Genomic DNA, 16,233 nt, shown 5'->3' on the forward strand with positions numbered 1-16,233 from the left:
AAGGCAGAGTTCATTCAGAGAATATACTTTTCATTTCTGTACCCGCTGAAATTTATAATCTAACAGAATGTTGTTCATTAATAATCTAGCTTAATTGCTTAATGTTTTCCTTACAGTTGAATTTTCAAGAACCGTGGCACTCCTCCTTTAATCGGGATGTGCCCGTGCCCTCTCTGACTGGCTGCCAGCCTCACCATCAGAGCCGACACTATAATCACAAAAAGAGCAACAACACCATGCCCCATGCAAATGCTCTGTGTCACTTCCACATTGCTGCCAGCATTAACCCTGCCACAGGTTAGTCAAACACATAACTCTGTAGCTTCTTAATTATCCTGTTGATTCGTTACACCAGAATCCTGTTGAACACCAAACACATTCTCCAAGCGTAGTGAAGAATTTGAAGCTGCAAGATTGTGCAGAGATCACCCACAGCAAAGAAACATTATATATGTTGTTAATTCGCCTTGAAAAGAATCACTGGAGGTCTGAGGGCCTCACCACTGTATTTGTTATAGGAAAATATAGTTAATAGCTGTAATTTTATTTATTAATTAATTGTTTATTATATCCTTATGTTTTAGAATGCGGAATCATATTTGTATTCACAAGAGCTAATTTGCTGTAGAAGTAGTATTTTTATCCTGCATGTCCACAGCCAGCTTAGTAAACGTTTCTCATGTTGTTTGCCTTCTTTTTTCAAAATGTTATGACATGTTATCACCTTATTACTTGTGGGACTTTTCACAGACATTCCTCTACTGCCCTCCATCTCCTCTCTGAACTCAATGGATGACGAGGAACCTGGGGGTCCATTTACTGTCCACTGGCTCAACAACAAAGAGCTTCATTTCACTTTAGCCATGGAAGTCTTCCTGCAGCAGCTCAGAGGGAGTCTGGAACAACAGAATGAATGCTCCAATGAAGGTATGAAAAAGCTGTCAAAACAAAACCCTGATCTAAAAGCCAAACCTCTACATATTGCTTTGTAACCATAATTTGCATGCTTTTCCAGACCCTGACAATGAAGATAACTTTGAAGACGATAGTAGTAGCAGGCCAAGTGACCAACAAGGACTTGAAGCTGTAGAGCTTCCTCTGGCAGCAGTGGAGCACCAGGTGGATGTGCTATTAGAGGAGTGGAACAAAGGGGCCGACATGCTGTTCAGCATTCATCCCATGGATGGCTCTTTGTTAGTCTGGCATGTGGACTGGTTAGATGAATACCAGCCAGGCATGTTCAGGCAGGCTCAGGTATGTGTTGATGCAATTGATGTAAAACCAATTAAATATTTTTATTTTGTTCTTTTATGTCGATGTGGACATATCCCCTTGATTTTAAGCTGTCTGAAAATCTGAATTACTTCTTTCTCCTTTCTACTATGCCCTTTTTTCCAAGGTAATAATGAAATATAGAGACAGATATAGTGATGATGAGAGACAACAGTAAAGCAAATATTGATTGTGTTTTTGTTTTGTCCCTTAAAGAGCACTGCAAATTAAGCAGCCATTGAAGTGATCTGTTTGTATTCAGAATTCCTAGAAGTACTTCTAGGGAAAAACAGAAATTTATATTCTCAATAAGGTGGTGAATCACTTTGACAGCAATGATGGTGTAGCTGTTCTAATGACATTTCAAACCACCCGTTTAGACAATTATAATATAATTATGTGTGACTTAATATCAAATTCGAAAGCCTTGATTCATTTTTATTAGCGATAAAAAATAATGAGAACTGCATGACAGTGCCGAGCTGTTTGTCAGTCAGGCAAGACAGCTAAGGAATCTCCAGTTTCATTGACATTCAGATTGATTTAGGCCTTGCAGCTTTAATTGGTGAAAGCAGACAGTATTATGGTTTTAGAATTAGCATAAGTTATTCTGTCTTACATATATGAAGGGAGTAAGTCAAGAAGAATGCATCCCTTGAGTCGCCATTACTGCCTTTGTGGCTCAATTAATTTTAAAAAGTTGCTCACCTTATGAATGGAGATTAGAGGAATGTCAGCCTTTTGTTACAAGTAAACTCTTTTGCTAAAGCTATTGATCTTCAGTGTCATCTGTGTCACATTCAATTTTAGCTGTTTCATGACATAAGCTTTTATTATCTGATGGAGACCTTCTAACTAAATTGGAGCTGTAAGTTTTAGATTCCATTTTATATGATGTCTCACTTTCTTTCTCAGGTGTCGTTTGTGTCGCGTATTCCTGTAGCATTCCCTACAGGTGATGCCATCTCCCTGAGCCACAGTGTGGTTATGTACGCCTGCAACAAGAATGTGGATCTGGCTATCCAACATGGAAGACAGCGACCACCTGGGAGCACATTGCCTCAAACCAAATCAGCTCTAATAAGCTATGGAGGTCATGGAAAAGCTGCAGCCAGCAGTAGTCTTCGACTAAGCATTTTCACCCCCAATGTGCTTATGATCTCCAAACATGCCGATGGCTCTCTGAATCAGTGGGCAGTCAGCTTTGCCGAGGACTCTGCTTTCTCCACAGTGCTCAGTGTGTCTCACAAGTCACGGTACTGTGGCCACCGCTTCCACCTCAATGACCTGGCCTGTCACTCATTACTCCCTCTCCTCCTCACCACCTCACATCACAATGCCTTGAGGACGCCAGAAGCAGACAACATCCTGGCTCCTCCGGAGACCTACTCCACTGGCCTCTCTCATACTACGTCTCTGTCCCGTGGATCCCGGCCCAGCCGGGTGTCCTTGGGTGCGGTTTCCCAGGATCCCAATGCAATCTACAGTGAGCTGATTTTATGGAGAGTGGACCCCGTCGGCCCTCTGTCTTTGTCAGGCGGAGTCTCGGAGCTAGCGAGAATCAATTCTCTCCATGCATCAGCATTCGCTAATGTAGCCTGGCTCCCCACGCTCATACCCAGCAGCTGTTTGGGTAAGAGAATATTTTTGTTGTTTGGAGATTACTGAGTATTTCTATACTGTATTCTCTGTAGCTGTAACGGTCAGCCATTGTTGTGAGCACAGCTTCATTTCCAGGTTTCCTTTTATTTACATTTTTTTTTTGGAGTTGAGTAATGTGAAAGAAATGCATTTCTGAATAATTGATTAGGACCAAATGAGACTGGCTTTGGGACATTAAATCTGCATGTATATAATTTTTAGAACGTTTTTTGAGTCCGATTTATTCAGAAACAGTCCTCATTTGTATATAAATTTATAATAAGCAATTCCTGTAAAAGCAACTCGTTTTAACAAAACTCATGAAGGCTCCAATTTCCAAGTCATTTCCCTCTAACAGAATGTGTATATAGCCTCTGAGTTTATAACGGTAACCCTGGATATTTGCTGACTTTATAGCAGGAGTGTTTAGTAAATTCACTGGATCTCTGTTTAATGGCAGCTGGATTTCTTCCCCTCTTTAGGTGCGTACTGCAACTCTCCCAGTGCCTGCTTTGTGGCAAGTGACGGTCTGTCACTCAGACTCTATCAGGCTGTGATTGAAGCTAAGAAGCTCTTGAGTGAGCTCTCCAATCCTGAGATATCAGTAAGTCATCAAACCGGTTTCTCCAACAAGTATATCAACATTTGTTTAATCCACACCAGTACCAACATTGCATTTCTCACCTAACTGGTATGGAATCCGTGAAATGTTTGTCAATCTGCCACTTCATTGTCATTAATGATGACCTGCTAGAAGAAATATGTATAAGAGCACAAATAAATAACAATGACAATGAATCAAGTGGCAGTAATTTGTTAAACAGCACAGAAAAAAAGTAATTCAATTAATTTGAATTGCTATTATTAATTAATTATAAACATTTTTTTTAAAAATATCATTCATGCATTGCATATAAACAGCTAATTTATGATACCATATCATGTTATTTGTCAATAACAGGTCTCATGATACTGTAATGTTTTGGACATTCAAAGGGAATAGAGTATTTGGCATTTTACTATGTATTTAAACTGTGATGTTAATGTGTCAGTGTATCAAGACAGTTCATTGTTTCTTTTAATGTTTGTTTCACTTTAGAAGTCTGTTGGGGAGGTGTTCAACATAATCAGTCAGCAGTCTACGGCAAAACCAGGATGTATTATTGAGCTGGATGCCATCACTGACTTTGTAAGTATACGTGAAGCCCAAGAGACCTGGATTGTATTCGCATGCCAGATAAATTCCACTTGATCTTGCTCTCTGACAATGTCTCTCTGCTGTTAGACGAGATGATCAAAGTCTTTGAAACTTTTCACCTGAAATAAAATGTATTTCTGTAATATTTTTTTAAAGCCATAGTTGAATTCTAGACCATTTATAGCATGAAATGTTCTGCAGTAGACTTTTGAGTCTCTGTGAAAGGTCAACCGTGAAAAAACAAAAATGGGTGCAGAGCAAATCCACCCTCATCCCCTCAGGCAGTTTGTGTGTGAGCGTGCACAAGTTTATATGTGTATGTAACAATAACACAGCTTGTGTCTGCGTCAGTGCGTCTGCATATACACGCCACTGTTGATGTAACATGTTTTTCAGCCTCTCCACCAGATTTAGTTTGATAATTGTGGCTGTTGCTCTCTACAGCAGGGGAAAGAGACCCAGCTCCTGCATGTGTTTGAGGAGGATCTGATCCTTGGCAGTGAGAGAACAGAGAATGCACAAGAAACTCCTGGTTCTCCTCATAATGGTATAAATATTTCTTTTGTTACTGTGATTCTGCACTTTAACATGATGATATTGTAAAGGTTTAATAAAACCCTTTTGCACTCTTGCAAGTGAAACAGTTTATTAATATTCTTTGTGTGATTCCCTGCAGCCTCCAGTGAGCCAGCTTTCTCAGCGCGTTTTTTTCTGGTGGTGGTAGAATTAACCCCAACGGGTCGCTCAGTTCTCCACATGTGGCATCTCCAACTTGCTGCTCGACCCGTCACCATGGGTGGGTACTTTGGACAAATAGAGAGGTTTTCTATCATCCTGTTTAATTCTCTGGAAAATAAATAAATGACAGGACAGTTTTGCCCCCAAACAATGACACAAAAACTGGAAGCCTGACAAAACTGTATTTAATTAGTCAATAAGTGAGCAATAACTCTGCTGTTAAGTTATGAAATGTTATTTTTAAGCATTTTTGACATCCATCACTCATTTCCATTTTATGATTTACATAAATCTACACTGATGCTGAGACACTTATGCTCCAAGTCTATTTATTTCTTCTTAGCAAATGTTCAGTTGTTAATGTGTCTTGGACTGATTAACAGTATCTGAAATCACTGAATATGGTCCCTAGTGTCACTATGCACTTTCTAGCCTCATTCTAAGCAGATAGTAGTACAGTTACTGCAAACATTATTAATGGATCCTACGAGTAATGATTTTAATGCAGTCTGTCATAAAGTAAAAATGACTAGTATGGAGTGGCTTTGACCAAAAATGGTCCATTTCATTCTGTTTTTGTGTTCACAGAAGAAACCCAGACAAAGAAGAACAGCACCACAGATTGTCCTGTGAACAGCTCCCAGTTTATCTTTGACTCACTCAGCTCTCCAATATCTCAGAAGAGTAAATCCTGCACTTCCAATCTGCAGAGCGCCTGTCGCCTCAGCCTCACAACACACAGGCTGTACAGCCAAGAGATGGCTCTTCCAGAAGGGGTGGAAGCCATCAGTGTCACTCCGTCAGCAGGTGAAGGACCATGAGGTCATTTGTATACTTTACATCTGGTTGTGAGATGAGACATTCACTGCTGCTCACATAGACTAAAGTTCAGCTGTTATGGTGCCACTTTAGCTTAATTTTTAATGAAATGGTTAGCAAATGATTGAAAACACTAACTCAAATAATCTTTTGATATTCCCTTATTGGCAAAGAAAAGGCTGCTTGTCTAAAAAATTATTGGATTTTTTTTTATTGTTAGAAAGTGTGGAGAACGTTTTTCAACTTTTTCATGAATAAAGACTTCAGCTGTAATTTTCTAAACTTTAAAAACAAACATCTTTTCACAGAAATTTGCTTTACATTTTAGAAGAGACGTAATGAAGGAAAAAGTGCTTGGCCTAATGGCGTCTTCTCTCTTCTTTTATTAGATCACTTGAGCTCGTCATGTTCTCTGCCAGCCGGCCGTGTGCCTTACCTCCTGGCTACTTCCTGTTCTGATGGAAAGGTGCGCTTCTTCAGGTGTAATGTTGAGACACCAGAGCCCTCCAGTTTGAACAACTTGGTGTACCAGTGGGAGGAGTGGCCTCTCCTGGTGGAGGAGAGATTTCCCAGCAGCAGTGCAGTCAGTGTCCCTGGTCTCCCTGTAGAGGTGAGCTGCTGTCACACTGGACGGATTGCCGTTGCCTACAGGCAGATACCGAACACACCTCTGAACTCAACACCTCGCCTGCCCTCTCATGGACTGCTGACTTCACCTAAATTGGCATCCTCTCCCTTCGTACACTACACCACCACCAACGTCCATCCAACCCCAACCCTCACTGTAGAGCACAGCCCAAATCTCATTCTAAGCCCAAACCCAGCAAACACTAGGGAACCACTGGTCCACATTGGCATCTTCCAGTGTGAGTCGACTGGTGGTTCACAGTGGATTCTAGAGCAGACCATAGTCTTGGACAGCACAGATCCAACAGCTAACTATGCTATTAGCAATTATATGCCTGGACATGACAATATTCCAAGCATGGACTTCTCAATACCTAATGAGAACTGCCTTGGTTCTACTAGTAAGAGCCTGGTTCACTTGGACTGGGTTTCCCAAGAGGATGGGTCACATGTCCTGACCATTGGCATTGGGACAAAGATTTATATGTATGGCCGTCTAGCTGGGAAACCTCCAGAACTGGGTCTGTCTTCTGATGCCACCAGAGACCAAAGCTTGTCTCGTCTGGTTCTGCTTCGATCGGTCAATCTGGTCTCCTCTGTTGAAGGCTCATTACCAATCCCAGTCTCACTGTCCTGGGTACGGGATGGAATCTTGGTGGTTGGCATGGACTGTGAAATGCACGTCTACTCTCAGTGGCAGCCCCCAGCACCAGCCAAACCTAATGTCACAGTTGCCCAGGACACAGACATCAGCAGCAGCATTTCCTCCATCGTCTCAGCAGTCAGACAGTGCCAGGAGGAGGGTCTCAGCCCTGCAGCCCCCACGCCTTTTCTGGCCCCTCCCAAAAAGGCCCTGACAAGATCAATGATGAGCCTGGCTCAGAAACTCAGCGGGAAGAGAACAGCTTATGACCTGCCTGTAGAGATGGAGGACTCTGGGCTTTTTGAAGCAGCTCACCAACTCTTCCCCACTCTACCCCAATACCATCCTGTACAGTTACTGGAGCTTATGGACCTAGGGAAGGTAAAAAGAATAAATGACTCAATGAATGTTTATACTGCATTTAATTCATCTCTTCATTTGATTATTGTTTCCTTATTTAAGTTCACTGAACAGGTGATGACAAGTCAGTTTGTCACTAATTCTTAGAAGTCTGGGGTAAAGCAGATTAATACATTTAGGAGCAATGAAATCTGACAGAAAATCAGCATTCATTTAGTTGCTTAACAAAACAAGAAATACACATTGACTTACATCAGTTATCTCTATGTGACATTGTTTGTCTTAAGGTTCACCGTGCCAAAGCTATTCTCTCCCACCTGGTGAAATGCATTGCTGGAGAAATCGTGGCACTTAAAGACACTACCACCAATCCAGAGAAACGTGTGCGCTCTCGAACCATCAGTGCTGGAGGCAGCACAGCCAGGGACCGGAAGATGTTCAGCAAAACGGAGAGCTCCAGCCCTGACTACACAGAGATAAGCTCAGTCCCTCCCCTGCCTCTGTACGCCCTTCTGGCAGCTGATCAGGATACACCAAATCCTGGTGAGCATAGAAAATGAAGTTTGACAGAAAACAGATTCAGTAGTAAATACAAATAAGATGATAGTAATCTTTTTGTAGTGTTTATCGATTGAGTAAAGAAAAGTACTGAAAATATAACCATATTATGAAAGTCTAAACTTTGACTGGAAAAAAATATCTTCATGTGCAGAAATTTGAATCCAACAAAAACATTTTTTTAACAGACTCCATTGAAATGCACTCAAGATTTATTATAGAATTATTACTATTGTTCTTGGGAGAAATGTGTTCTGCAGCATGACTACAATGCCATCAAATTGGGAGTTTTTGTTACTATTTGTTTTTGTTTTTTTTAAATCATTTTTATTAATCTGGCATTTTGCATTTTCACTTTCTGATTTATGACCGTGTATCTGCAGGTAATACCAATTCTGCACTTAAAGCAAGAGCTACACCGCTTTTGCTGAAATATGGTAGAAATGAAGTAGATTGTAATTTGATTTTAACTCTGACAACCGTCTAGAATGTTCCCCAGGTATAATTTTAAGCAGTTACACAAACAAATCCAGAGAAGCAGTATTTAAAATGGAACAGCAGTTGTCACCCTGCTTTATGGTGCAAGGAAGTGAGAATAATAACCCACTCTTCTTGCTATGCTTTTCCCACTTGTGTGTCTGTGGATGTAAAATGTGAAGAATGAAAGCAGAAACATGCGCACAGCAATAAAAAAAAAAAATCTTGCTCTTTGATATTTTAATTCAGTCTGCTGTCTCCTCAGCAGGAGGGAACGTGTCTCCAGGCCTTGATGAAATTATGTGTCTTGTGTAATTTAGTTCTGTCCTGCACCTCCGTACAGATAAAGTGAGCAGCGTGAGTGGAGACAGTGGGCATGGTTCCAGCCATACTGATGCTTATGATGAGCTCTTTCATACACCCAACATGGTCGACCTGGACCCCCTGGACAGTGATCAAGAGGAAACGGGGAATAAGGTCAGTTTCTGTTAGCTTGTACGTGGTTGCAAGAGAATTATGAAAAATGAGCACGATCAGAAGCATTTTGGGCTCTTTTGGTGTACTAGCGTGATGCTAAGACTTACATAGTTTAACATATCAGGATTATTTTTATAGACCAGTTAAAACTAATGGTGGCCCTAGCTATGGCATTAAATATTGATATATGAAGAAAGTTTTTATAGTTGATATGCACATCCATTATCATGCCTGCCGTGTAGGTTAAAACTATCCATGCTGCTTTGTACGTTTAAACATTCCTGCCTGTGATGTCCTATAAATTAAATCAAACTACTCTCTTTTGATCCCTGCCTGTAGGTTATAGACCTGTCCCAGTATAGTCCTACAGACTTTGGTCCAGAACATGCCCAGGTTCTGTCCAGCCACCTCCTCCACTCCAGTTTGCCAGGTTTAACTCGTATGGAGCAGATGTCACTCATGGCGCTCGCAGACACGATTGCTACCACAAGCACAGACCTCAAGGACTGCCAGGGCAAGAGCAAAGGTACTGCACTGAAATACAAACAATATACAGTACAGTATAGGTTAGTTAAAGAAACAGAAAAACTTAGTACATAAGCATTTCATTGTACACCATTATCTATTATCATTCGTTTACCAGGTGGAGAGACACTGGATGAGTGTGGTTTGAAGTTCCTGCTGGCTGTCAGACTCCATACCTTCCTCTCTACCTCCCTGCCTCCAGCACACCGAGTACAGCTGCTACGGCAAGGTATAGCAGTTTTGAAACAGTTTTTCTATTTTGGGCATTTAATAGCTGGCGCAGATATGCATGCAGCAGGTAGAATTCTGTTAAATGCTAAGTTAAATGCCCTTTAAAAATATCACACTAAGTATTTGATGTGGAAAGTTTTAATATAAGTTTTGTAGCTTGCTGAATAAAGTGCCAGGTGCCAATTTCTTTCAGAAAATGCTCCAGTGCCTGCCGAGGTATCAGGGCAGTGACTTTAGAGATTCCTAAAGCTAGAAAGAGAGGAGGTTATTGATGGTCTCAGTTGTAAATTCTTGACTGCAAAAGTCTCAGTAAGATAAGTGAACAAGCCAAAGTCTATTTGTCATCCTTAACTACTGCAGTAAAGTTGCCTCCAAGCAAGCTGTGACTGTTCCCATAGAACTCCTCATTGGGCAGCAGCACAACACTAAAGCTGTCTGAGAAAACTCACGTCTTTGACTATTTATTCCTTTTTGTACCTGTATTCACTCAGTCAAGCTGATGTCTTAGTCAGCCTGTTAAGTCAATTTTCTTTTGTTGTGCTGATAACCAAACAATAAAATTCTAATTGTGAAACATCCATGTTCTGTTTTTCCTCTCGGTAGGCCTGTCAACATGTCATTATGCCTGGGCCTTCCACTCTGAAGCCGAGGAGGAACTGCTGAACATGCTGCCTGCCCTACAGAAGGGAGAACCCACCTGGCCTGAGCTGCGCTCCATGGGAGTGGGCTGGTGGCTGCGCAGCACCAACAAGCTGCGCAGGTGCATTGAGAAGGTGAGTCAGCTAATGACATTACATAGTCGTCTTTATCATTTCAGTTGTCTCAACTGACATGTAAAACACTGATCAAGCAATTAATAGCAAATTAGTGTATAAATGGAGGTATTTCTCTTGGTTACTTTAGTGCTCAGTTTGTATTCATATCAGATGTTATAGTCTTCGTTTCAGTGTCAAATGCATTTTTTTAAGAGGCACAGTCTAGTAATTAATATGAAGTTCTTTTCTACATTTTAAAAGTTGGACATTTTTTTCCTCTCATCTTTTACTTATAGCTTATTTGAAAGTCTTATAAATGTGAACTTTTTTGACTGTTTACACACTGAACAACACACAGACTGAACCAATTTCCATCAGGATTGTCTCCTCTTTCTTTAAACACAACTCATGCAGACTAGTTTTAAAGATGCACTTAAAAATTCTACACTTAAAGGCTTTGAAGGTTGGCCGTTTTTGTTAGCTCTGTGTGCTCAATATTGACTATTCAATTTCAAAATTAAGTGGAGTTTTGTTAAAGTGGCTCTGAAATACAGCAGTATAACAAAATATGAGTTGGTCCCTGAAATGACCCATGAAGATACAGCTTGTATTGTATATAACACTGTAGAGCCTGAGGAGATGGAGGTGTTAGCTATATGTGTTTTTTCCCTTCTATTTTGTCAGGTTGCCAAGGCATCTTTTCAGAGAAGCAATGATCCCCTGGATGCAGCTATATTTTACCTTGCACTGAAAAAGAAGGCAGTGGTTTGGGGATTGTACAGGTAGGCAGAACTGACATGATTTTGCATATAAAATACAAACTCGCACACATACACGAACAATCATCACAGTATGTACCTCTATCCTAACTGAGATCAGTTCTGTCAGATTACTGAGGATCACTGACATCTATATAGCTGTTTTCAATCTGTAATGTCTTCGTCTCCAGGTCTCAGAAGAATGCGAAAATGACAGAGTTTTTCCGCAACAACTTCAGCGAGGATCGGTGGAGGAAAGCAGCTTTGAAAAATGCTTTCTCTCTGCTGGGAAAGCAGCGGTTCCAGCATTCTGCAGCATTCTTCCTTCTAGCCGGTTCCCTTAAGGATGCTGTGGAGGCAAGTGGAAAACAGACATGACACACTATGTTTCCAAGAAGCACTTGTTCCTTCAATTGCACAGGCACTTCCCAGTCGGATAAACCTAAGTTAGAAACCTTGCTTTCAGTATGAGTTAACTCAAGTGCTTCTTATTTGCCAGCTGTGTGTGACATTGTAATTTTTTTCTAGCATTTCAAAGTCAAGGGCAGTGTTAAATGCTATCGCAAGAAGCAGAGAAACCACATTCACAGAAACGGAACGCTCCACCAGTATTCCTATTGTGTGCATTCTTTTCATTATTAAAACAGTACAATACATTCCCACAGTGGGGTCTTTGTCAAGAGCGTTTAGTACAGCACACTTATGAATTAGTAATGTTAGCAGTTGACTTGTGGGTGCTGCTGTCATTCCACCTTTTTATGAAAAGATTTGTTTTTTTATTTGCCTGTTATCACATTCATAATCCAGCATCACCACACTCCTATTAAAGCTTAGTAAAAAGGGACACTACTGAATTCCTAATTTCATGTGTAAACCTGCATTTGTTATGCATGGTTGTTAGAAAGGTTGCCTACTCCCCGGGTTAAATTAAGCCGCAAAAATGTACTGCTCTCCATATCAGTGGGGCTATTTCTGGTCATCTTGATTAACTTTTTATTTATCAAGGTTATGTCTGCTTAGAAACTCCCCAGAGCAGCAAGTCACATTATTTCATCTGCATGAGTAACTGGGACTTCTCTAAGCAGTTTATGGAAATGAGCATCAGCCAGGCAAAGGGCTCTCACTGACTTTGTGCAGCCTCTCTGGCTGGGAGGTAGTCTCATTGAAATGCACCTCACACCTTACCATTTGGGAGAAACCATAACAACGTCAACTATCAACCTTCTTTTTGCTGTGAGCACAGGATTTTATTTTTTTTTCGTTTTTGGTTCTTCCCCTTTGAACAGATGAAAAACAAGAAAGCTACGACTGCAGATGAGGATGTCCTACTGGATCACTGTGCATCCAAAATAAACATTATTTGTTAGCTTGTGTCTTCTCTTATCCACTTCAGTCCTGTCCAAGAAGCAGAACTGAGTGTGAATGCTTTATTTCCTTTTCCAGGTGTGTTTAGAGAAAATGCAGGACCTCCAGCTGGCCCTGGTGATCTCCAGATTGTATGAGTCTGAGTTTGAGACAGCATCCACCTACAAAAAGATCCTTCAGAGACATGTTTTGGGACACGACAAACAGGTGCACAGAGTTTGTTTCTGTGTATATTGCAGACTTGAAATGTCATCCTGTTGCTGTTTATGATCAATTTATTTGATCAAATTATCCAATTGTATGAATTCATCAATTTGATAAATGCTTGGGAGAACTCAGAATGAGCTGCAGCTGTTGTCATTCTCTGTTTACTTTAGATTCCAGCCCACCAGGACCCATTTCTGAGGAGCATGGCTCATTGGGTCTTGGAAGACTACAGCAGAGCCTTGGACGCTCTCCTCGAGCAGCCGTCTAACAGCAGCAGATCTCGGCCCACTGAGAGCAAATGTGACAGTGGTAGGTCAACTAGTACTGGTGGTTTGCACTGCTATTTACCTACAAATTTTTTAAAAATAAATTTATGACCTATGTATCCATTACCCCTGAGTTCACGGTTTCAGACTAATTTTTGCATTTTTTTGTACTAAATTATGAGAGTCCGCAAGGAAATATAACGGGTTATTTCACACATGTTCTGGCTTTGTGTACTGACATGGTATTTTTCATGTTAATCAAGCAATACTTTGTATTATTAATAATAATGGATTAGATTTATATCGCGCTTTTCTGGGCACTCAGAGCGCTTCACAATGCATCCATTATTCATTCACTCACACATTCTCACCCTGGGGCAGACTGACAGAAGCGTGGCTGCCAATCCGCCCCTCCGACCACCACCAACATTCACACGCATTCATACACCAGTGTGAGAGCAGCACTGGAGGCAAGGCGGGTAAAGTGTCTTGCCAAAGGACACAACAGCACATGATTAGGACAGAGTGGGAATCAAACCACCAACCGTTTGATCATTGGACAACCCGCTCTGCCACCTAAGCCACAGCAGCCCCCATGTTAGTGCATTAAAAGTTTCCATAACATGTTAAAACTCGCAGGCCTATCATGTACAGCTTTGCACATTAAAACAAGGAGATAGACGATAAGTGCTGCAGATTGCAATGTGACACTATGAGGTCAAATCGTCTGCTTTCACAAACTGTTCAGGCTTTGCAACTATTTTTGGTCCCCAAAGTGAAGTGAAATTGCACAAGTAATTGCAGCTTGCTCAACACAGAACTCCATTTAATTAAAGAAAATATACAAAGCGCACCTAAAGAATAGATGAAGAAGTGAACTTAATATCATCCTCACTTTGCCTTAAGTGCCAAACCGGTCCCAGGTAAACATCCCTGTGCTACATGTGTTTCATAAATGATGTTCTCAGAGTACTCGGTGTGCTTACAGAGAACATAACACTGACTTATAGTAAGCTGGAAATGGTTCTTCTACTAGTCTGTTTTTGTCACCAACACAGATGAAAGACTTTTTTCCCGTTTCTTTTTGACAGGTCCTTTTGTGTCTACATGTAACCCTGAGGTTTTCAACTTTTACATCTATCTCCGCACTCACCCGCTTCTCCTTCGCCGGCATTTTGGCTCTTCAGACAAGGCTAAGGTTGGCCTGACCGCTGAGGGTCGCAGAGCTGACTCCATAAGCCTGGATGAGAGAAGACTATTTTTCACAGCCGCATATGCACACCTGCATGCTGGCTGCCCCATGCTAGCACTTGAAGTCCTCTCCAAGATGCCCAAAGTCCGCAAACATTCAAAACCCCCGGACCAGGAGGAAACAAGCATTGCTGCTGAGCTCAGTGATGGGAGTAGGAGTGCATCAGAGCCAGACTGGTCTCAGCCGGCTCTGAACGGCTACGAGTCTGACGGGAACAGCTTATTCAACAGCCGGTCCGATTCAGTGTTGAGTTTTGATTGGAGCCAGCCGTCACTGACACTACCAGATCAGCCCCTGGAGCTGAAGTGGGACAGCGACAAAGATGATGATGATGAGGATGAAGAAGAAGCTAAAAATGGTAAAAGCAGCAGAACTGCAGACAGCAGTGTGTTCCAAGACATGCAGGAGGCCATGTCAGCGGTAACGGAGACAGCTGTAGGAGAGGTCGCTGAAGACAGCAATGATTTCATCACACCGTCTGATGATATCTTGGTGGCTCAGATGAAGTTCACTGCCTGCCTGAAGATTATGACCAATGAGCTCCGAACACTGTCTACAGGGTATGAACTGGAAGGAGGGAAGCTACGTTACCAGCTCTACCAGTGGTTAGAAAGAGAGGTACGAACCCATTAAAACTCTGTTACGGACTTGAAGATCAAATTTCAAATTGTATAATTAAACTTTAGTTTTAGTATTCCTTAATGTTGTGAGATTAGTCTGACTACACACTTAATTTCACCCAATAAAATTTTTAGAACTTGTGTAATTCCCACACAACTCTCCTGTCTTCATGCTCATTGTTTGAACAGTTTCTCTGTGTTCACTGTGTCAGTACGTATAAACGTCACAATGGTGTAGCTTGTTTTCTTTTAAGAAATTGAGACAGTAGGTAAATTACTTGATGAAATGTTTTGCTTTGTGTTCCATGAATGACTGTTCAGTTCCCTCTTAATATACAGTTTTTAAGACAGAATTGTTTACTCCCTAGGTGGTGGCTCTCCAGCATTGCTGCAGCTATAAACCTTGCCTGCCAGAGCTGTCTGTCCAGGGCGATGGCCCTGTTTCTGGATTGGTAGAGGAGGAACAGGTGGGTGTTGAAAGCTGGCTGTTTGCTATAATAAAAAAATAAGACAACAGCACGATGCCTGGTGTAAAAATGTGAATGTGTTGCACCACTCTCCCTCGAATCTCTATTTGCCAGAGCTCTGTTTTTGTTGTTGGGGGTATCTGACATTTGGCTTCAAATGTTGGTATTTTCTCAACTATTGATTCAGTTTCAGCTGCACACCTAATCGTACAAACCCTTGCACAATACACCAGCTATGTAGTAAAATGATATCATCAATCATGTATTTGGCTTATTGTTGTTAAAACTGGTTAATAATATTGCTTGGGATTGTGTTTGACATGCCACTGGGTGACTTTTGTTCGAACACTAGCCAGCTGGATAATGTTGGCATATTTACACTGATGCTGCATGATTTGTCTATATAAGTACTGGTGCAAAATTTATGTATTTATTTATTTATTTTTTAGCCTGGGAGCCCACGTGGTGACAGCCAGAAGAGCAGGAGACACTGGCTGCAGAGCAACCAGCCCTTACTGAGGATGTTTCTGAGCTACTGCAGCTTGCACGGCTCCCACGGTGGAGGATTGGCTTCTGTGCGCATGGAGCTCATATTGCTGCTTCAAGAGTCTCACCAGGTAATTAAAAGATACACAGAAGCACACTAAAGGACACTGACAGGCATAGCATGAGAATTTTTGGGTGACAATGTGTTTACTCTGAGTTTTCAGCTTTTGCCAAACTATACTAAATGATTATTTTTTAGGTTGGCAGCGATGAAACAAGTACTTAATCATTTAGACACGTCAGTGATTATAGTTACAGCCTCGTATTTTGTCAGATTTGTTTCTGTTATTTGGACTCCTTGTGTAGACAAGCATAGCTCTGGTAATTTCATTTTTAATTGGTGAATTAAGACAGGCAGTCATATCTGTGTCTTGACTCTCTGTCCAAAGTACTCATTGTACCTGCTTGCACAAACTAAAAATTACGCTTGT

The 16,233-nt window shown here is 41.3% G+C and overlaps 1 protein-coding gene across 2 annotated transcripts in view; it reads left to right on the forward strand.

Annotated features, from left to right (window-relative positions):
- LOC110949950 (dmX-like protein 1) overlaps nt 1–16,233 on the forward strand; it is a 56,841-nt gene that overhangs the window by 14,228 nt on the left and 26,380 nt on the right. For both annotated transcript variants that reach the window (XM_022192293.2, XM_051950562.1), the window contains exons 10-31: nt 117–297; nt 751–927; nt 1,016–1,254; nt 2,188–2,905; nt 3,396–3,517; nt 4,013–4,102; nt 4,556–4,658; nt 4,788–4,907; nt 5,438–5,656; nt 6,058–7,319; nt 7,586–7,841; nt 8,677–8,810; nt 9,150–9,336; nt 9,454–9,564; nt 10,170–10,339; nt 11,006–11,103; nt 11,271–11,436; nt 12,523–12,651; nt 12,822–12,960; nt 14,009–14,787; nt 15,158–15,256; nt 15,706–15,873. In XM_022192293.2, coding sequence (XP_022047985.2) covers nt 117–297; nt 751–927; nt 1,016–1,254; nt 2,188–2,905; nt 3,396–3,517; nt 4,013–4,102; nt 4,556–4,658; nt 4,788–4,907; nt 5,438–5,656; nt 6,058–7,319; nt 7,586–7,841; nt 8,677–8,810; nt 9,150–9,336; nt 9,454–9,564; nt 10,170–10,339; nt 11,006–11,103; nt 11,271–11,436; nt 12,523–12,651; nt 12,822–12,960; nt 14,009–14,787; nt 15,158–15,256; nt 15,706–15,873 — 5,667 coding nt within the window. The remainder of the gene's footprint in view (nt 1–116; nt 298–750; nt 928–1,015; nt 1,255–2,187; nt 2,906–3,395; nt 3,518–4,012; nt 4,103–4,555; nt 4,659–4,787; nt 4,908–5,437; nt 5,657–6,057; nt 7,320–7,585; nt 7,842–8,676; nt 8,811–9,149; nt 9,337–9,453; nt 9,565–10,169; nt 10,340–11,005; nt 11,104–11,270; nt 11,437–12,522; nt 12,652–12,821; nt 12,961–14,008; nt 14,788–15,157; nt 15,257–15,705; nt 15,874–16,233) is intronic.

The sequence above is a fragment of the Acanthochromis polyacanthus genome, chromosome 7 (genome assembly GCF_021347895.1).
Source record: "Acanthochromis polyacanthus isolate Apoly-LR-REF ecotype Palm Island chromosome 7, KAUST_Apoly_ChrSc, whole genome shotgun sequence".
Lineage (NCBI taxonomy): Eukaryota > Metazoa > Chordata > Actinopteri > Pomacentridae > Acanthochromis > Acanthochromis polyacanthus.